Source organism: Notechis scutatus, chromosome 5, assembly GCF_049901735.1.
Source record: "Notechis scutatus isolate UNSWTSFEM ecotype Mainland chromosome 5, rNotScu1.2, whole genome shotgun sequence".
NCBI lineage: Eukaryota > Metazoa > Chordata > Lepidosauria > Squamata > Elapidae > Notechis > Notechis scutatus.
In genome coordinates, this window is record NC_142013.1 from 69650236 (window position 1) to 69669622 (window position 19387).

The 19387-nt window shown below is 33.8% G+C and overlaps 1 protein-coding gene across 4 annotated transcripts in view; it reads left to right on the forward strand.

The window, feature by feature from the left end:
• Positions 1-19387, forward strand: part of SH3KBP1 (SH3 domain containing kinase binding protein 1) — a 154615-nt gene that overhangs the window by 66664 nt on the left and 68564 nt on the right. For 2 of the 4 annotated variants that reach the window (XM_026674927.2, XM_026674929.2), the window contains exons 5-6: positions 7510-7636; positions 11173-11247. In XM_026674927.2, the coding sequence (XP_026530712.1) occupies positions 7510-7636; positions 11173-11247 (202 nt within the window). The remainder of the gene's footprint in view (positions 1-7509; positions 7637-11172; positions 11248-19387) is intronic. The other 2 variants (XM_026674928.2, XM_087966949.1) reach the window with 1 other exon arrangement.

The window sequence follows — 19387 nt, forward strand, 5'->3', positions numbered from 1 at the left end:
AAGATGCAGAACACCCCTATAAAGCAAAAGATACTCCTATTATTTCTGTTACCACAATGGTATAGGAAAAATGCTAGGAAAATGGAAATCTATGTACATTTCCCATAATTTGTAAATTAGCCTTTTTTTGGAGCTTGCTTATTCTACAGAATATGTATAGCTTGGCTGATTGAAGAGGAAGAATGTGTTACTTTTTATTATATTTAAGACCACCCAACTCCAGAATAATTTTGGATGGCATACATTAAATTAAAAGATAATGTCCTGTATTGATTTATATTATGTAGTACCAAACAAGAAGGTAGCGATCTAAGAAGTTTAACATTTAAAGTAATGTCTCCAATAATAATTGAACCGTTATTCAAAACAAAAGCAAAGTATTTGTACTATACACTTGAGTGGATGGAGTCCAGACAGAAATATGAAATTTGAAAGTGTTATTTTTGCTATTGTATATAGGCAGAACCAGTATAATAAATCGCTACAGAAAACTTAGGAAATAAATCAGTAATAAACCTAGTCTGATCTCATCTTGTGAGATCTACACAGTGGATAGTTATATTGGCCATAATCAATTATTGATGGATTAATTATTCTTTAACTAAATATCTTAATTATAGTTTAGTTAAGTCTTGCTGCTAAATATAATTATATTGTTCTGTATTATTCAGTTTATATGTTCAGAGGGAGGAAAAAGGAAAGTATATAAATGTCAACCTCTCTCTTATTAAACATTAAGCTGTAATGCATATTTTATTAGGATATGTGCATAATTGTAGGCTAAATCATTTAGAATATAATTATATCAAAATTTTGTTATAGTGTATGTAAAGAAAGTGTTAAACCTACTCTAATATTCACAACAATACATCTCTTCTGCTTAAAAGTGTCAAGCTCGAAGTGCGCTTATGTTGTTGCAACCATTATCACTCTTACCTTGCTAAAGAACCTGAGGGGGGAGGGAAGGGTGAGATGGAATATAGGCTCCAGACTTCAAGAAGAAGAGCCATGAGAGCCAAAGACACATCGGCAGGTGTTTGCCAAGACCAGAGACTTTTTCTCATAACAAAATAATGACACTCAATTGAACAACATGCCCTGCATTAATAGGGGGAGAGAGAAATCCATATTGTAACTATGTGGGTTTATGTGGGAATTAGGTAGCTCTGGTTTTGCCTTCATCAGTGCCGAAATGATGTACTCAATAATACTTTGTATTCAGACATCTGAAGGTCTCGAATGTGCTTGCTTTGGCTGGGTTCGTCAGTCGGACAGTTAACAAAAAGTTTCTCCTCCTTAATATGAAGAGTGGGAAGAAACTTTTTAAAAATATATATTAAAAAACTCTGATATTCTCAGTTTGTTTCTGTTTTGTTTTTGCTTGGAAGACCTACATTATACAGCATTTTTTCACCTAGTGAAACTATTAGTTTTTTGTAGAGGGACAGTACCTGATTGATAGAATTTACTGAATGTCAAATGTACCTTTAGGTGACCAAAAGAATGAGCCATTCCTTGCTGTCACAATATAATCTAAAGGCATTTATTTGGTTTTCAGGCACTACAATCTCCTAGCAGGATTCTGCCACTCCATAAATGGACAGACTGAAGAACCAGTGACACATTTGCTTAAGTGTTATGCTAAAAATGAATCACTGTGTCTTTCAGTAGAAATAGGTCTTGCCTCCTATTGCTTTTAATGAGTCTAGTTTAGCTTGTTGATGCCAAAAGCATGTCAACTTTATTGATGTTGTTGTAAACAATAATATAATAGTACAGTACTCCGTTTTATTTTTTCTGTTGAAGTGTTGATTAAAATTGTCATTCTTGCTTAGAAGCCATTTAGTTTAATTGGAGATCATAACTAGAATATGTGAAACGTTTATGATACAGTTGTTCTCTTTTTATATAATACTTCACATTTTAATAGCTTTAAAATGCAAATTGTTTTTTTTTTTAATTTTATTGATTTTTAAAACAAACATGAACAAACAAAACATAAAAACATCAAGCCGTCTTCCATATATATATATATACATACAGTGTGCCGGTTGGTTTACAAATTGTTTTGTGCTTCTATTTCGTAGTCTTCAGTTACAATTACATTGTATATACTCTCGTACTTTCAATCAAATATTAAATACATTAATATCATTATTAATCATTTGACTATACTTTTATTCATTCATGTTTTACAAAATAATCATATTTTACTTAATTTGTTTTATAACGGTTCATATTATCATCCCAAATCTATCCTAAAATCATTTCGTAGATATAATAAGAAAATAATACATCTTTATATATTTATTATTTTCTAAGAATCTACATATTTCATTACTATGTTTTATTGTCTAACCATTGATAGAATAGATCCCAAATTTTATAAAATTGTTTATCATCTTGTTCTCTAATTTCAAATGGCAATCTACTCATTTCAGCACATTCCAATATTTTCTTAATGGGTTCCTCCTGTGATGGTGTTTTCTCATTTTTCCAGTTTTTAGCAAATACAATCCTAGCCGCTGTTAATACATTTACAATCAGGTATTTCAAGTCTTTACTATATATTTCAGGTAAAATTCCCAATAAAAATATCTCTGGTTTGAAATCTATATGCTTTTTTGTCATTTTTTTCCAACCACATGTGGATTTTAGTCCAATATTTTTTAGCATCCGCACATGTCCACCACATATGGTAATATGAGCCAGGTGTCTGATGACATTTCCAACATTTTTCGGATTTCTTCTTGAACATTCTTGCTATTCTTGTCGGGGGGAAATGCCACCTGTAAAACATCTTATACAAATTTTCTTTATATGCTGTTGACATTGTCTTTTTATAATTTTGAGACCACAGTTTTTGCCATTTCTTTAGATCAATCCCATATCCAAAATTCTTCCCCCAAGCAATCATAGTTTCTTTAACTTGTTTGTCTTCGAGTTTAATTTCTAATAAATATCCATACAATTTTTTAATCACCTTTTCATCAGTACCTGTCAAAATCTTATCTAAGTCAGTCAGTTTATCATAGAAACCTTCTGTTTTAGAATCTTTATCATACCTTGAATGTATTTGCGCATATGAAAACCAATTCATCTTTATACCTTGTTCCTCTAATTTTTGCATAGATTTAAGTTCACCCTTTTCATTCAATATTTCACCATATCTGTTTGTTCCTTTTTGTATATTATAGGATAAGAAAATGCTTCAATAGTTGATTGTCTTTTAATCTTCTCCCAGTTTAACCACAGAGACTCCCGTATATAATGTCTTCTACCCCTGCGTTTTAGTTCCTTTATACCATAAAAAAGCATGCCACCCCAACAACAGATCATGTCCTTCTAATGTCAACAATTTAGTATTTCTTAATGTTATCCATTCCTTAACCCACATCAAATTTGTAGCTTGGTCGTACAACTCCCAATTAGGCAAACCAAATCCTCCTCTTATTCTAGCATCTTGCAAAAATTTTAACTTTATTCTTGCTTTCTTACCTTGCCATATATATTTCAACACAATTTTATTTAAATCTTCAAAGTAATCTTTTCCAAGTCTAATTGGAATTGTTTGGAACAAATATAAAATTCTGGGTTCATCTTGATTCATCTTGATTGTTGATATTCTCCCTATTAATGACAGTTGTAAATTTTCCCATTTCGCCAGATCTAGTGCTATCTGCTGCTTAAGTTTGATATAATTATTCTCTTTTAGTATACTGCATTTTGCTGTCAAATATATCCCCAAGTACTTGATCTTATTCGTGACCTGGATTTTCCATAGATCTGCCAGTTCTTCCTTTTGTCTTGATAACATATTCTTTGTCAAGATCTTTGTCTTATCTTTATTTATTTCCAAGCCAGCCACCTTTCCATATGTCTCTATCTTTTCTATCAATTTTGATGCTGTTTCTAGTGGGTCTTCTAAAATGAAAACCAGATCATCTGCAAATGCTTGCTATTTAAATTCTTCCTTTTTAATTTTCATCCCTTTTATATTCCTTTCATCTCTAATATTTCTATTTAGCACTTCCAAAGTTAACACAAACAACAGAGGTGATAGTGGGCACCCTTGTCTTGTTCCTTTTCTTATATCGATAGAGTCTGTCAGTTCTCCCTCTATCATTACCTTTGCCATTTGCTTATGATATATAGCTTCTATTGCTTGAATAAATTTTTTAGCAAAGCCCATCTGTTCCAGCAGTAATAACATGAATCGCCAATTCACATTATCAAATGCCTTCTGTGCATCTAAAAATATCAAAGCCATTTGTTTTTCAGGATGTGCCTCGGAGTATTCCAAAGAGTGTCCAAGATTACTCTCATATTGTCTTTAATTTGTCTCTTTGGCAGAAATCCATTTTGATCAAGATGGATAAAATTGTTTAAGTATTTTTTAAGTCTTTCTGCCAATTTTGAAGCAAAAATTTTATAATCTGCGTTTAGTAAGGAAATAGGTCTATAGTTCTTGATTTGTAATGGATCGGCCTCCTCTTTTGGAATAAGTGTAATATAAGCTTCTGACCATGATTTAGGTATCCTCTTCTTTAACATAACTTCATTCATAACTTCTAGCAATGGAAGGTTCAACGATTCTGGTAGTATTTTATAAAATTCTGCCGGAAGTCCATCTGGGCCTGGTGCCTTTCCATTATTTTGCTTCTTGAGTGCTTCAGTTAACTCCATCATCGTTATATTGCTTTCTAACATTGTTTCAATCTCTTTAGGTATCTGGGGTAGATTAGCATTCTGTAAGTACTATTTAACTCTTTCCTCATCAATATTCTCTTGTGTGTATAGTTTCCCATAATAGTCTCGTATGATTTCCTTCTTCTCTTTACTACCATAGCAAACTTGGCCTTGGTCATCTATTAATTGCAATATTTTCCTTGATTCTTTCTCCTTTCTCAATTTATATGCTAACCATCTACCTGGTTTATTTGCATCTTCAAAGTAGTTCTGTTTAGCACCTCTAATTTTCTGTGCTAGTTCTTTTTTTTCCTATTAGACCCATTTTATGTTTAATTATATCCATTTTTAACTTAATGTTCTTTTTCTGTGGCATTTTCTGTAACTCTTTTTCAAGTCCTTTATACTCATCCTCTAATGCCTTAGAGGCTAGTCTTTTCATGGTATTTCTTTTCCTTGTATAGTCTATTATCAAGCCTCTGGCATATGCCTTCATTGTATCCCATACGTTCTGGATTGATGTATCTTCTTTTTTGTTTTCTCTAAAGAAAAAAGCCAGTTCTTTCTCCATCTACTGTGTGAAGTCTTTTCCCTTTAAAATAGTATAATTTAACGTCCATCTAGATCTTCTTCTTTGTCCTTTCCAATTAATTGTCATTGGATTGTGATCTGCCCAAGTACTTGTTTCAATATTTATTTCTTGAATATTAGTTAACAATTCTGTTGACATCCATATCATATCTATTCTGGACCATGATAAATGTCTATTTGAGTAGAAGGTGTATTGTTTGGTTTTAGCATTTCTTTCTCTCCGTGTATCTTTTAAGTTTATTTCATCTACCATTTTAAAAAAAGATTTAGGGAGGGTCTTTCTGTTTTGCTTTATTGTTTTCTGTGCTGTATAGTCCAATTTATTGTCTACAATTCCATTAAAATCTCCCATCATAACTATATTAGCATAGTCCAGTTCAATTATTTTCATATGTAATTTTTTATAGAATTCTTCTTGATTATCATTCGGGGCATAGATTGCAATCAGGAGTGTTTTTGTATTATTGTCCATTATTTCCACCATTAGTATTCTTCCGTCGTCACCAGTATAAATCAATTTTGCTGGGATAATATCTTTAATGTATAAAACCACTCCTCTTTTCTTTCATTCTGTCAAAGAAGTAAATATTTTCCCTAATTTTGGCTGTATCAACAATTGTTCATATTGCTTTTTAATATGTACTTCTTGTAGGCAGATTATATCAATTTTTAATTTCTCTAATTTATGGAAGGTTTTCCTTCTTTTAACAGCTTAGTTAAGTCCATTTATATTAATTGTAATCAAATTGTTAAACCTATCATGAGATAAGCAATTACTGCCATAAATTTAAATCTGGAGAATATAATTATACTTTTTCAATAAAGGGACTTTAATTCAGGGGTATCAAACTTGTGTTGTCACGGCAGCATCACATGATGGACAATTTTCCCCTTCACTAAACCAGGTGTGGGTGTGGCCAGCGCATGACACATCTGGTCCACAGGCCGAAAGTTTGACAGCCCTGCTTTAATTCTTATAATCCAAGCCCAGTATTATCTCCACTGAAAGCTACCCACTTTTAGTTCTTTTAATACATTTTTAGGTGGGGGGGGGGGGATTTATTAGTATTTTAATAGTAACAAGTCACTAAAATAAGAAATTAACAATACATCTCATATAATTAAATTACCAGAAAAACAATATTTATCACTTTCTTAAATGAAGTCTTTTACTCAGCCCTTAAAATTCAGTGCTTTAAAAATAATTATTAGCAGTTGGGATTCAGCCTGGAAACAAGACTGTATATTCTAGAACAATAACTCCCCTATGTCAAATGATAGTTAAAATATGTATGGTCCTTGACTTATGATCACAATTGAGCCCAAAATTTCTGTTGCTAAGTTAAGTGAGTTTTGCCCCATTTTACAACATTTTTTTGCCACAGTTGTTAAATGAATCTTTGCCATTGTTAAGTTAGCAAGACGTTTGTTAAATGAATCTGGCTTCTCCATTGACTTTGCTAATCAGAAGATTGCAGAAACTGATCACACGACTCTGGGACACTGCAACCGTCATAAATATGAGTCAGTTACCAAGCGTCTGAATTTTGATCATGTGACCATGGGGATGCTGTAACAGTCATCAGTATGAAAAATAGCCCTAAGTCACTTTATTCTGTGCCATTGTAACTTCAAATGGTCACTAAACAAACTGTTGTAAGTCGAGGACTACCTGTACATAGTCTTAAAAGCCTGCAATGCTTCAGGTTTCTCATCTTTTTTGTCAATTGAGCTATCTAGAATGTATAATCAAATGAAAGCTATCAATGTATGGATAACAGATTTGGAAAGGAAGGCACATAGTTAAGCTAACTAGCAAGTATTCTTAGAAACTGAGGCAGCTTGAAATCTTGGACATGTAAAGTTGGTTATTGTTTTAAGGGAGTATGATACCATATATGGTCCATAACTATGTTATTCCAGCATTTGAAGGCCTATACCTCTTACTTTGTTTAGTAAACTTCAGTCTCTTACTCCTCTCATTTACCCAAATAGTATCCAGAAACAATTGCTAATGGATGATGGGTATAGAGATATATTTCTATTCCATCATGTCAGGTTGTGTTCAAATAAAAGGCACCATATACCATGAAATCTTGCAAGATATTGAAACATAAACATGATTGTCCATGGATATTTAGAGGTTTGTATATAACAATACTAAAATTGTTGTTGTCACTGTAGGTTTAAATGTAGGAATTAACTTGTTTGTTTCCTTCCATGGCACAGGTAGAAGAAGGTTGGTGGGAAGGAGTGCTAAATGGGAAGACTGGCATGTTCCCTTCTAATTTCATAAAAGAGCTTTCTGATTCTGATGACACTAGAATTATCCACGAAGAGCACCTGATAAAACCGAGTAAGTGTATAAACATTTTATTTTAGCTTTGGTTGGATTCTTTAATTATACAATGGATTTTCTTTTTCTGCTTTTCTAATGAACAAAATCTAAGAAATTTGTAGAAATTGTCCAGTGAACTGTACCAGGTAAAACTGAATTAATATTAAATTAAGTTTAGCAAGCTGCAACTCCCTAGTTGTTGTTGTTTTTTATTGAATGACCTTTTTATTTATTTTCCTTAGCCAACATTTGCCATTATATTTTATCACTGGAAGTTCTGAAATGCTAATTTGGAAATTCAGTTGAACTGTGCTTGGTAATGTGATGTTCCTATTCTTTAATTTTTATCACTGGGTTAGAATGACAATACATTTGCAACAGCTTTATTTTTTTTCCTTTTGGCTGACACTTAGCATTTTTGGGTTTTCTATCAATAGTGCTGCTATACCTGGAACTCATGGTTAGGTCAGTAAACCCAAGAAATGGTCTTCAGAATTATGCAAAAGGTGGTCACTAGCAAGGCTGTGTCAAACAAGCTAAGCCAGGAGACTATTGATTATTTAGGGTGGCAGATCTCTTGAATCCTTGATTTTAAAAAAATAGTATATGCTACTGGATATAGCTAGATATGTTATTTTTATTATTTTGCTTTACAAATATCCTGTGTTTTTAAATCACAAAAGTATGCTAATTTGTATTCAATGGATCATTAATTAGCATATAAAATTAACTACTGTAGCTTTGCTTAGTATATACTTTTTATTAAAAACTCCCCATTAATTAAATATGTGTGGTTCCATTTGTGTTGTGAAGCATAAGTGGAGGATTTGTGGGAGCGCCATCACTTGAGACTTTCAAGAAGAGATTGGACTGCCATTTGTCAAAAATGGTATAGGGTGTCCCGCTTGGGCAGAGGAGGGTTGGACTAGATGACCTATACGGTCTCTTCTAACTCTGATTATCTGTTATCTGATTTGTGGTCCTCCAGATGATGGACTATAATTCCAAATACCCTTAGACATGTTGTATGGGGCTACTGGGAGGGCCAAATGTTTTCCTTTCCTATAAAGATTTGTGTCTCTTGACAATGATAAATTTGCTTTGTCAACTGTGATGTTCGCACATCTTCTATAATGCAACTCACCTTCTCTTTCTGTTTGATAAAAAAGAATAAAAGCATAACTATTTTTCCCAGTAATAGGGAAATATTAAATGAAACTTGTTTTTACAGTGAATTATATTGTTATTGCTATTCAAATTGCACCATTGGATTTTTAGTTTAATTTGTCCACAATTTTTTAAACAACTTGTGTTCAAACTACATTTGAAGTATATTTACTTTTGAAATATTGTATGCATTGCAGTACTTCCATAATGATTTATTAATTAATATTTGCCAAGAATATTGTATCAGTCATAATTACTGCTTTGTTTTTAATTTCTATAGTTATTTTTAATTTATAACTTAGATGAAAATATATTCATGAGCTTCCTTTTGTTTACATCATTATTCTTTCTGTCTCCTCATCATAATAACTAAAATTTTCACATCATTAACTGAATATACTCCTTGTAAATTTATGGCATCAGGTGGAGGTGGATTTGTCAATAGTTAGCAAGGACATTTATAGCAAAGGGTAGAACTGAAATATGGCTCTTTCTAATTTATAATAGACACTATGGATTATTCATTATAGTCAAGGGTATTGACTTAGTCAGGAGAGACATTCCTAAATAAATTCAGATAAACACAGCAGAGTATATTTTATACCAAATTAAGTTCAATAGCATCATACATTTATGAATTCCTCAATATAAATTGCTTAGCAAATTTCTCTGTTCAAAAAGTAATGTAAAAATAGAATTACTGATTTTGAGATGTCATATGTTTGTTATGTCAATTGTTTTAAATAGATATAAAAATTTCTGAAAAGTTTAAATTCAGGTTTTGTGAGATTCTGTATGAAAGACTTGCAATTACTGAAAAAAACTGCTTTAATTTAATCTAGAATCCTAAAACTATATGCACTTGGCATGCATATATGACAGATCAAGATGCTAACCAAAAAACCCCCCAAAAAAAAACCCAACATAATTTAAAAAAAAAAAAAAAAAAACCCCCCCCCCCAAAAAAACAAAAAAAAAAAAAAAAAAAAAAAAAAAAAAGGGGGCAAAAAAAAAAAAAAAAACCCAACCCCCACAACCGCACCCCCCACCCCCCCCCCACCCCCCCCCCCCCCCCCCCCCCCCCCCCCCCCCCCCCCCCCCCCCCCCCCCCCCCCCCCCCCCCCCTAGTTATCCTTTGTGTAGCTTAAAAGTTAATAAGAGACTTGACTTAAACTATTTTTATCATTTGTACTACACTATGTTGTATTTGAAAAGATGGCATTCTGAATAGTATTAGGATTCTAGATTAAATTAAAGCAGTTTTTTCAATCATTGCAAGCCTTTTATGCAGAATCTCACAAAACCTGAATTTAAACTTTTCAGTAACTTTTATATCTATTTTTAAAAAATTGACATAATGAAGATATTATCAGTAATTCTATTTTTACATTGCTTTTTGAATAGAGAAATTTACTGAGCCATACGTATTGATGAATTCATAAATATATGCTACGGAGCTTAATTTGGTATAAAATATATTCTGCTGTGCTTATAGAACTAAAGATTACAAGTAGTCCTTGACTTACAACCACAATTGAGCCCAAAATTTCTGTTGTTAAGTAAAACATTTGTTAAATGAGTTTTGCACCATTTTACAACCACTCTTGCAACAGTTGTTAAGTGAATCACTCCAGGTATTAAATTAGTAACATGGTTTTTATATGAATTTGGCTTCCCCACTGACTTTGCTTGAGGTTGCAAAAGGCAATCAGATAACCATGGGACACTGCCGATGTGTTAAATATGAAGCAGTTGCCAAACACCTGAAGTTTGATCCCATGACCATGTTTCAATGATCATAAGTGTGAAAAAAGAGTGAAAGTCACTTTTTTCAGTGCCATTGTAACTTTGAACAGCCATTAAATAAACTGTTGTAAGTCGAGGACTACCTTTAGTGGCAAATGTATTAGGATAAAATACTTTTTATTCTAATACATTACATCTTTTATAAAAAGAGGAGTGGGGATAGAGTTAAGCGTCATGAAAACTCTCATATACAATGAAACTTCTTTTCTTTATTTTTTTTAGCAATAACATCTCTCTGGAGAAGCTTCCCAATCCTCTGAAACCAGACTTGGGAGGTGGGGAAAAGTTGGTTATACTTAATTTGTTGATAGACACTCAGAATTGTTGTGTGTTGTGAGTAAAAGGGAAATAAAAGCATCCCAACAGGGTTTACTTTGACGAATGGCATCATCTGAACAAAGTTTTGACTTTTTTCTTTCAGAAATGCAAACACAGAAATTATAATTACTTATAAGCTTGTTCTTTTACTAATGAAACTTTAATGCAGCAAGATTAAACATTATTCCTCTCTTTACTTTTGCTATTACTTCAATTTTCCTATCCTTTCTTTTTGTTCTGCTCTCCTTTTATTCTGCTGTCAGGAAAGTCTGCCTTTGAAGGGTCAATTCTGTATAAAGTGGGACCGACAAAGATTGAGAGCTGCAGACGCTATAACAGTGAGTTAATTAACAGAAAAAAGAGAGAATGCTAAGTTAAGGCTGCTCTTTGAATGTGTCTGTTTTCATCTGCCAATGAAAGAACGTCCACCCATTGTGCACTAATTGGCCACTTGCATAGTTGTCTGTGAGATGGTCAGTTTGTTTGCAGTCCACAGCATCTGTGTTTTGAAAATAAATTTAATCTATGTATGTGGGCAAAACAATTTGCAATATTGGGAATAACCCCAAAAATATAGTGCTCAGCTAGATATTTTGATCTGAAAACATGCATCTTGGAAAGATTGTAGGAATTTTAGGTCCTACAATTCTTAGTAGAACATGTGTTTGGAACTCAGAATATATACAGTAGTTTAGTTGCCTAAGAATTAAAGGATTTTGGGGAAAGCTTTTCATGAAATCTTGAACAAGAATTGCTAATCGAGGCATTTACAGTAATAATATGCATATTATCTGGAAGGGTAGATAAACCAAAATTTATTTCTATATGTAGTAGTTTTGTGTTGTCCCAAAAAGCTTGGGACCATTTACCAGGTGTAAGGGGCCAATCATGACTCCAGATAGGTGGAAAGGTCCAAAATTGAGCACACACCGGCTGCAAATGAACTACCTTTTATACAACATTGAACAGCGTACATTACTATGAACCAATCTTAAAAACAACATGCATGCATTTTCAGTAGTCATAGTAACCTAGTTCAACCAAAGTAACAAGGTATGATAAGGCCTTTATCTTATTAATACCTTTCCTACATTAAAAGTATTGCTAAATACGTTTGTAACTTAGCACTAGGGTCTCTTCAATCCCCTGGACAGACAGGCAATTCCTAAGGAAGAAGGTAGATGGTGTGGTTTTCAGCTTGCCTTCAGAAACCGTGTGAGCTTCATCACTGGAAGCTTTCAAGAAGAGACTGGACTGCCATCTGTCAGAAATGGTGTAGGTAGGGTCTGCTTGGGCGGGGGGGGGAGTTGGACTAGATCAGGGTCGCCAACCTTTTGGACCTCAGGGATCACTAACTGGTTCTGTGGGCATGGCCTAATTTGTGGGCTTGGTGGTCATGTGACTGGCTGGGCATGGCTTGTATATTATAAATATTTTGGCCTAATTTGTGGGTGTGGCTTGGTGGTCATGTGGCTGGCTGGGCATGGCTTGTATATTATAAATATTTATATAAATATTGAATTTTTTTATAAAAAAGAACAATTTTTATCCAAAATCAGGCAAAGCAGGCAGATTGAGTTGCTCACAGAATCATAGATTCATTCAGAGATCTATCTATCTGCCATTGGCTAGCTCAGTCTGTCACATAAAATTTGCTTGCAAGCAAACTCATAAAATTAACTCACAACACACCATGCATGTAAATATTGAATTTTTTATAAAAAAGAGCAACTTTTACCCAAAATCAGGCAAAACAGGCAGATTGAGTTGCTCACAGAATCATTCAGTGATCTATCTATCTGCCATCGGCTAGCTCAGTCTCTCAAATTTGCTTGCCGTGAGTCTGCACTGAATTTGCTTGCAAGCAAACCTTCAGTCCTAAGGGAGGTTTGGCCGTGCTGGGCTGAAGATCTAAAGACTAGCTAGAAAGCAATAAATCCAATCATTTCCTGCCTCCTAGCTAATCTAAATCTCCTGGCACAGCAGAACAGATGATGGTCGGAAAAAGGAAAAATAGCAATTTAGCAGGCAAGTTTACCGGGTAAAGAGTGAGTGGGTGGGGAGGGTTCCCGCGGACCATGTGGGTGCCACAGCCTTGTGTTTCTGCTCAGCCTGGATTAATTGCTTTGTGGGGGTGCTCTGGGGGTGAGATTTCTCTGCGGCCCACCAAAATTTTCTCACAGCCCACCAGTGGGCCATGGCCCATCGGTTGGCAACCGCTGGACTGGCTGACCTACAATGTCCCTTCCAACTCTGTTAATCTGTTAATCTATTGCTGCCAAGCAACAGTCAAAGCGCTCTCCATTCTTATATTCATGAGATAATAATTATCATTTTCTCAGGTATTAATTAAAAAGCATGATGTGAATAATTAAAATATTGCCCAGATTTATTTACTAGAGTTTTCAGGAAACATTTTTTAAAGAAAATTACATATAGTTACTTTCCTAGCTTTATCATTATTCAAAATGTTGTTGACCATTTAAATATTTTAGTTGCTCCATGAAAATACAACCACTCCCCCACCCCACTCCAGTGTTATATCTTGGCATTTATATCAAGCATCTGTGGAGCAGAATAGGAGAAAGACTGGCTTTGATCTGAAGTGGAGAAGAGGGGGATGCGATACTTTTTCATACCTTCATTTATCAGGAAACAACAGGAGAAAACCAGCAGAATTAGATTGGAACATTCTATTCATATATTTTTTTAAAAGGTTCTATGTACTGTCTTTAAAAATAGGATTTTTTTTCAAGCACTTCGAAATAAAAATAAACTGAAATAGTTATAAAACAGCAAGCACCTATGTTAAATAAATTAAAAGTTTTTATTATTATTAGTGAATTGGGAATGAACTTTAAAGCAAACTTAATTTAATTAACTGCTGAATAAACCAATCTGAATTATTTGTCTCATTTAGCAAACTATAGTTTGCAATCACAAGCCATGGACTCTAGGAATAGAAACTCAGCTGAATATGGGGAAGGGGAAATATGGTTTAGAATTACTTTTGAACTGGATAAAAGGCCATGTAGTATGGTGAATTCTGCTGAGATTTAAAAGAGGATTGGACAGTTTAAACATGATAAACATTTTTTAAAGAAAAAAAATAAGGAAGCTGAGATAGTGTGCAAGTGTCAGATATATTCCAGAGAGGGAAAACCCTGATCCAATGAATCAGCTTGATGTTTAAGACTCAAATTATATCCCTGCCACCTGTCTAAATGTTGAATTATCATTCAAGCCTTTGGCAAAAGAAAAAATGCCGGGAGGAAAAAGATAAATTCCAAATTATAAGAAATAGTTTGAGACTAATAATGAAAAACCTTTTATCTGGTTTTTTTAAAAAACTTGTATATGCATAAATTCAATTGTGTTACATTATAGTGAACAGCAAGTAAAGTGGAAGGCTGGGATCATATGTGAACAATTGTACCACAATGGTAAAAGCTGGCTGCAATCCACACACATAGATTCATTATTAGAATGAGTGTTCAGTGTTAGAGGGCACTGAATAATTAACATGTTATCCCGTGATAAAAGGCAATGTTAAATTTACTGTTTACTCTGTGAAATATGCTGAAGCAGAAGGATTCCAGAGTTAAAGAAAGTTAATATGCTGGGCAAAAAAAGAAAACATTTGAACAATAAAACTATATATTCTGAAATAATAATAGACATGATTATTATAATAGATGAAAGTTGGGAAGTTGTTCTGATGGTGCAGTTGAAAAAAGATTTAATGTTATAATTAATTTGATTTATAAAGAGATTCTGTATATCGTAACATTCCAAGTTGTAACCTATTGGGGTCGGGAGATTTGAGATTTCTGCCCTTCTGTCATTAAATTGTAAGTCCATTCCACCCTTCAGTTTTCAGTTACAAAGCATTATAGAATTAAGTAACTTTTAATAATAGTGATTTTTTCCTTATATGTGGTTTCAACACAGTATTATCTAGAGGTACCAGATCACAGCTGTGTCTTTGAGCTTTCTGACTGGAAAATGATGGCATTTTAAACATATGTGAAGAGGTTGACTGCTTTATGCCATCTGTTACTTATTTTGCATCAGCATTTTACCAGAGTACGTAGCTCCATTAATTTGCACAAATCATAACATTTAAAAGACATGTTCAAACTCAGTAAAGAATTTAATAATCAGAAAAGTTAATGTTTGTTTTAATATTTGCTTGAAATAGAGGTAGTCTTTGACTTACAATCAAAATTGAGCCTAAAATTTCTGTTCCTAAGTGAGATGTTTGTTAAGTGAATTTTGCCCCATGTTACAACCTTTCTTGGTGTATTTGTTAAAAGAATCACTGCAGTTGTTAAGTTAGTACCACAGTTGTTATGTGAATTTGACTTCCCCAATGACTTTGCCTGTCAGAAGGTCACAAAAGGTGATTGCGTGATACCAGGGCACTGCAGCCGTCATAAATATGAACCAAGTTGTCAAGTGTCTGAATTTTAATCACATGACTATTGGAATGCTGCAACAGTTGTAAGTGTGAAAAATGGTCATAAGTCACATTTTTCAGTGCTGTTATAAGTTCAAAAGGTCACTAAATGAATTGTAAGTTGAAGACTACCTGTATAGTGCAATAGCTATAAACGTAGACATTGTTTCTAGTATACACTATGTTATATGAGAAGTGTAATTTTATCACCGCAGCATAAATGGTAAAGACCTATGTTTTAGAAGTCTAATTTATTAATCCAAATGTATCATAAAAATGACTAGTGCAAGAAGACAATGTAACTTTTTTGAAATTCAAATAATAATAATTTAAGATTGTAAAATTATCCCAGTTAAGTAATTTACAAATCTCCTAGCTAGTTAAAATCATTTTAGATAAGAAAAATAGAACACAATTATTAGCATGCACATAAAGCTACGTGTTTAATTTAGAGCCATATCATTTTAACATCAATTGTTAAACATCAATTAACAATGATTTATCTTCTACAAAATTGAAAAAAATCTACCCTTACATAAATGACAAATAGACCATTATCATAAGTTCTCAGATTTGATCAGACTGAAAACAGCATGGATGGTGTTTCTTATACATCCTTCATTTTTTCTTTTTCTTTTGACATTATAAGTGTAAAAGACATCAATTTCTTTCACTGAAAAAATATTTCTAGTTGCTCATCTAACTAAGCAGAAATCAGGTAATGCACTGAATAAACCCTTTTTCCTGGCAACAAATATTTTTATAACATAACTGCCTTCCAATTCAGAAACTATTTTCTGGTTAACGAAGTATTGCTTCTACTGGAATGACCATATGCCTATTCTAAAATGGAGTTCCAATTAAATTACTTTAGTGGTTAATCAAGGGCTATAATCTAGTTAAAATTTAGATATCCAATTCTCATAGTCAAACCTGGATTATATTTATTGTGCCTTTGGAACTTCTTCGTCCTCTTTTTAAAGTCTATGCTCAAGAAGAGGCAGAATTCCTTAGCAATGGCAACTCATTTCTTTGTTACCTTGATACTGGATTGTTGCAGCATTTTACATAGGGAGATTTGGATGACTACAGACCAGTTGCTCTAACATATGTAGTTATGAAAATCTTTGAAAGGCCTGAAAACCATCACAGATCCACTGTTAGAACCCATGCAGTTTGCATACCAAGGAAATAGATTGACAGATGATGCTGTTAACATGGCTCTGCATTATATCCTACAACACCTTGAATCTCCAAATACCTACGCGAGGGTCCTCTTTGTAGACTTCAGTTCAGTATTCAATACCATCATTCCAGACACTCTTCTTAAATTAAACCAACTAGCAGTACCTGAACACACTTGTAAGTGGATCATGAGTTTCCTAATAGACAGGAAGCAGTAGGTGAAGCTAGACGGAATCACATCCAATACCTGTACAATCAGCACAGGGGACCCCCAAGGCTGTGTGCTATCTCCACTTCTCTTCTCCCTATATACCAATGACTGCATCTCAAACGATCCATCTGTTAAAATACTGAAGTTTGCTGATGACACAACAGTGATTGGTCTCATTCGAGACAACAATGAATCGCATACAGACAGGAGGTTATATAACTTGCCTCGTGGTGTAACCGGAACAATCTGGAACTGAACACACTCAAAACCGTAGAAATGGTGGTAGACTTTAGAAGAAACCCTCCTATACTACCACCTCTTACAATACTAGACAACACAGTATCAACAGTAGAGACCTTCAAATTTCTAGGTTCTACTATATCACATGACCGAAAATGGACACCTAACATCAAAAACATCATCAAAAAAGCACAACAAAGAATGTTCTTTCTGCACCAACTCAGAAAGCTCAAACTGCCCAAGGAGCTACATTTCTACAGAGGAATTACTGAGTCTATCATCTGCACCTCTATAACTATGTGGTTTGGTTCTGCAATCCAACAGGACAGACACAGACTTCAGAGGATAATTAGGACTGCAGAAAAAACAATTACTACCCACCTGCCTTCAATCGAGGACCTGTATACTGAACGAGTCAAAAAGAGGGCTGTGAAAATATTTACAGACCCCTCACATCCCGGACATAAACTGTTTCAACTCCTTCCCTCAAAACGATGCTGTAGAGCACTGTACACCAGAACAACTAGACCCAAGAACAGTTTTTTCCCAAAAGCCATCACTCTGCTAAACAAATAATTCCCTCAACACTGTTCAACTATTTACAAAGTGTACACTACTATTATTGTTAATCTTCTTACCACTCCTTATCGCCCATCCCCTCCCACTTGACTGTTTCCTAGTATGATTTGATTGTTGATTGTACCCTATGACTATCATTAAGTGTTGTACGTTATGATTCTTGATTCTTAACAAATGTACCTTTTCTTTATGTATACCGAGAGTTTTTACACCAAGACAAATACCTTGTGTGTCCTATCACACTTGGCCAATAAAGCTATTGTATCCTATCCTATCCTATTCTATCCTATCCTATCCTATCCTATCCTATTCTGTTGGAAGAGTTATGCATTGAGTTGGTACAAAATGCAGTGATCTGTGTCTGGTGAGTGAGTATATAAGAATATTTTTATAATCCCTGCACTGGCTTCTAATAGGGGCAATTCAGAATTCTAGCTTTAACATATGCAGTCTTTGATTGCTTGATCTTAGCTTTTCCAGACTACCATGTTCAAGTAAAATCAACTTGTATTGTATTGGGAAGGGTATTAAGGTCACACACATTTCCCCCGATTTTGATTTGGGCTCAAACAGTTGCAGCCTTTCTTCTGGAATAGCACACCTCCAGATGTTTAGCTGGCATTTGCTCTGATGTAGTTCAAGAAGGCAGTGAAAACTATGTTTTAATAGAGCCATTAATATGTAGTTAAAACTGTCACCATAGACATGGAGGCGTGCTGTATGGTTATTTGATTTAATTGTAATTTACTATTTTTTAAATTATTTTTGGTTAAACTGCCAGGAATCATTCTTGAACGATTTGTTCAGTACAATATTCCATTTGTTCTTAAGCATACTTTATTTTCATCATATATTTCTCTTTTCAGGTTCATCAACTGTTAACCCCATGTTCATATAATCATCCCAAAATCCAAGCCTGTTTATCATACTTTATCAAAATTAAGAAAAATACAATAAATTTTATTTTTCATAGTTATGATATATATGTCTCAGTGCTTGTTGAGGAGCAAATTCTGATCTGCTCCTATATTTCTTGTTACCTTGGTCTCTGCATTCTTCCAGTCATCAAGTGCAGACTAAACGCTAAATAATTTTTCAATATATTCACAATATTTATTTTTCTTGAATCCTAACTTGTCCTTTGAAAGTCTAGTGATTGTTTAATTTTTATGACTCTACTTACAGTCAGTCACTCTACTTTCCAAACATGCATTCAAAGTATTTTTCATTTGTTTTGATCAGCAGTTCACACATAACCATGATTGGGAATATTGAAAATGTTTATTCTTGCACAGCTCAGGTAAAGATAGGAGTATTTATTAAAGGAGAACATAAACACAATGCAGAGGGTTTCTTTTCCCTTAACTTCTCTAGGTGCCAATTATAGAAGTATTAGAATTTGAAGTGTAAGAAGTGTTAGGGTCCCTTTTTCTTGTGAAGCAGGCACCCAACAATTGTTATAATAAAACTTGGTTCTTCTTTTCAGTGTTATGCTCCTTCTTCAGATTGAATTCACAACATTATAACGCCACACGTTTAAATGGAATTCTGTAATACACATGTAATTGTTTTGAGTTAGTTCTTTTGCATCCTTTTTTCTTACCATTGGCTAACATTTATTCTGTTGAGGAAAGTATACATATATTCTTCTTTTACTGTTTCCTCCTGCAGTCATTCTGCTTCCATTGCTCCTTATTTTTATTGATGTTACAATTTACCATTTACATGCAACTATCATCAACAGAGCCTTCATACTTTCATATGCACTCACAATAACCCAAAGGGCTGCTTGAGAAGTTGAATG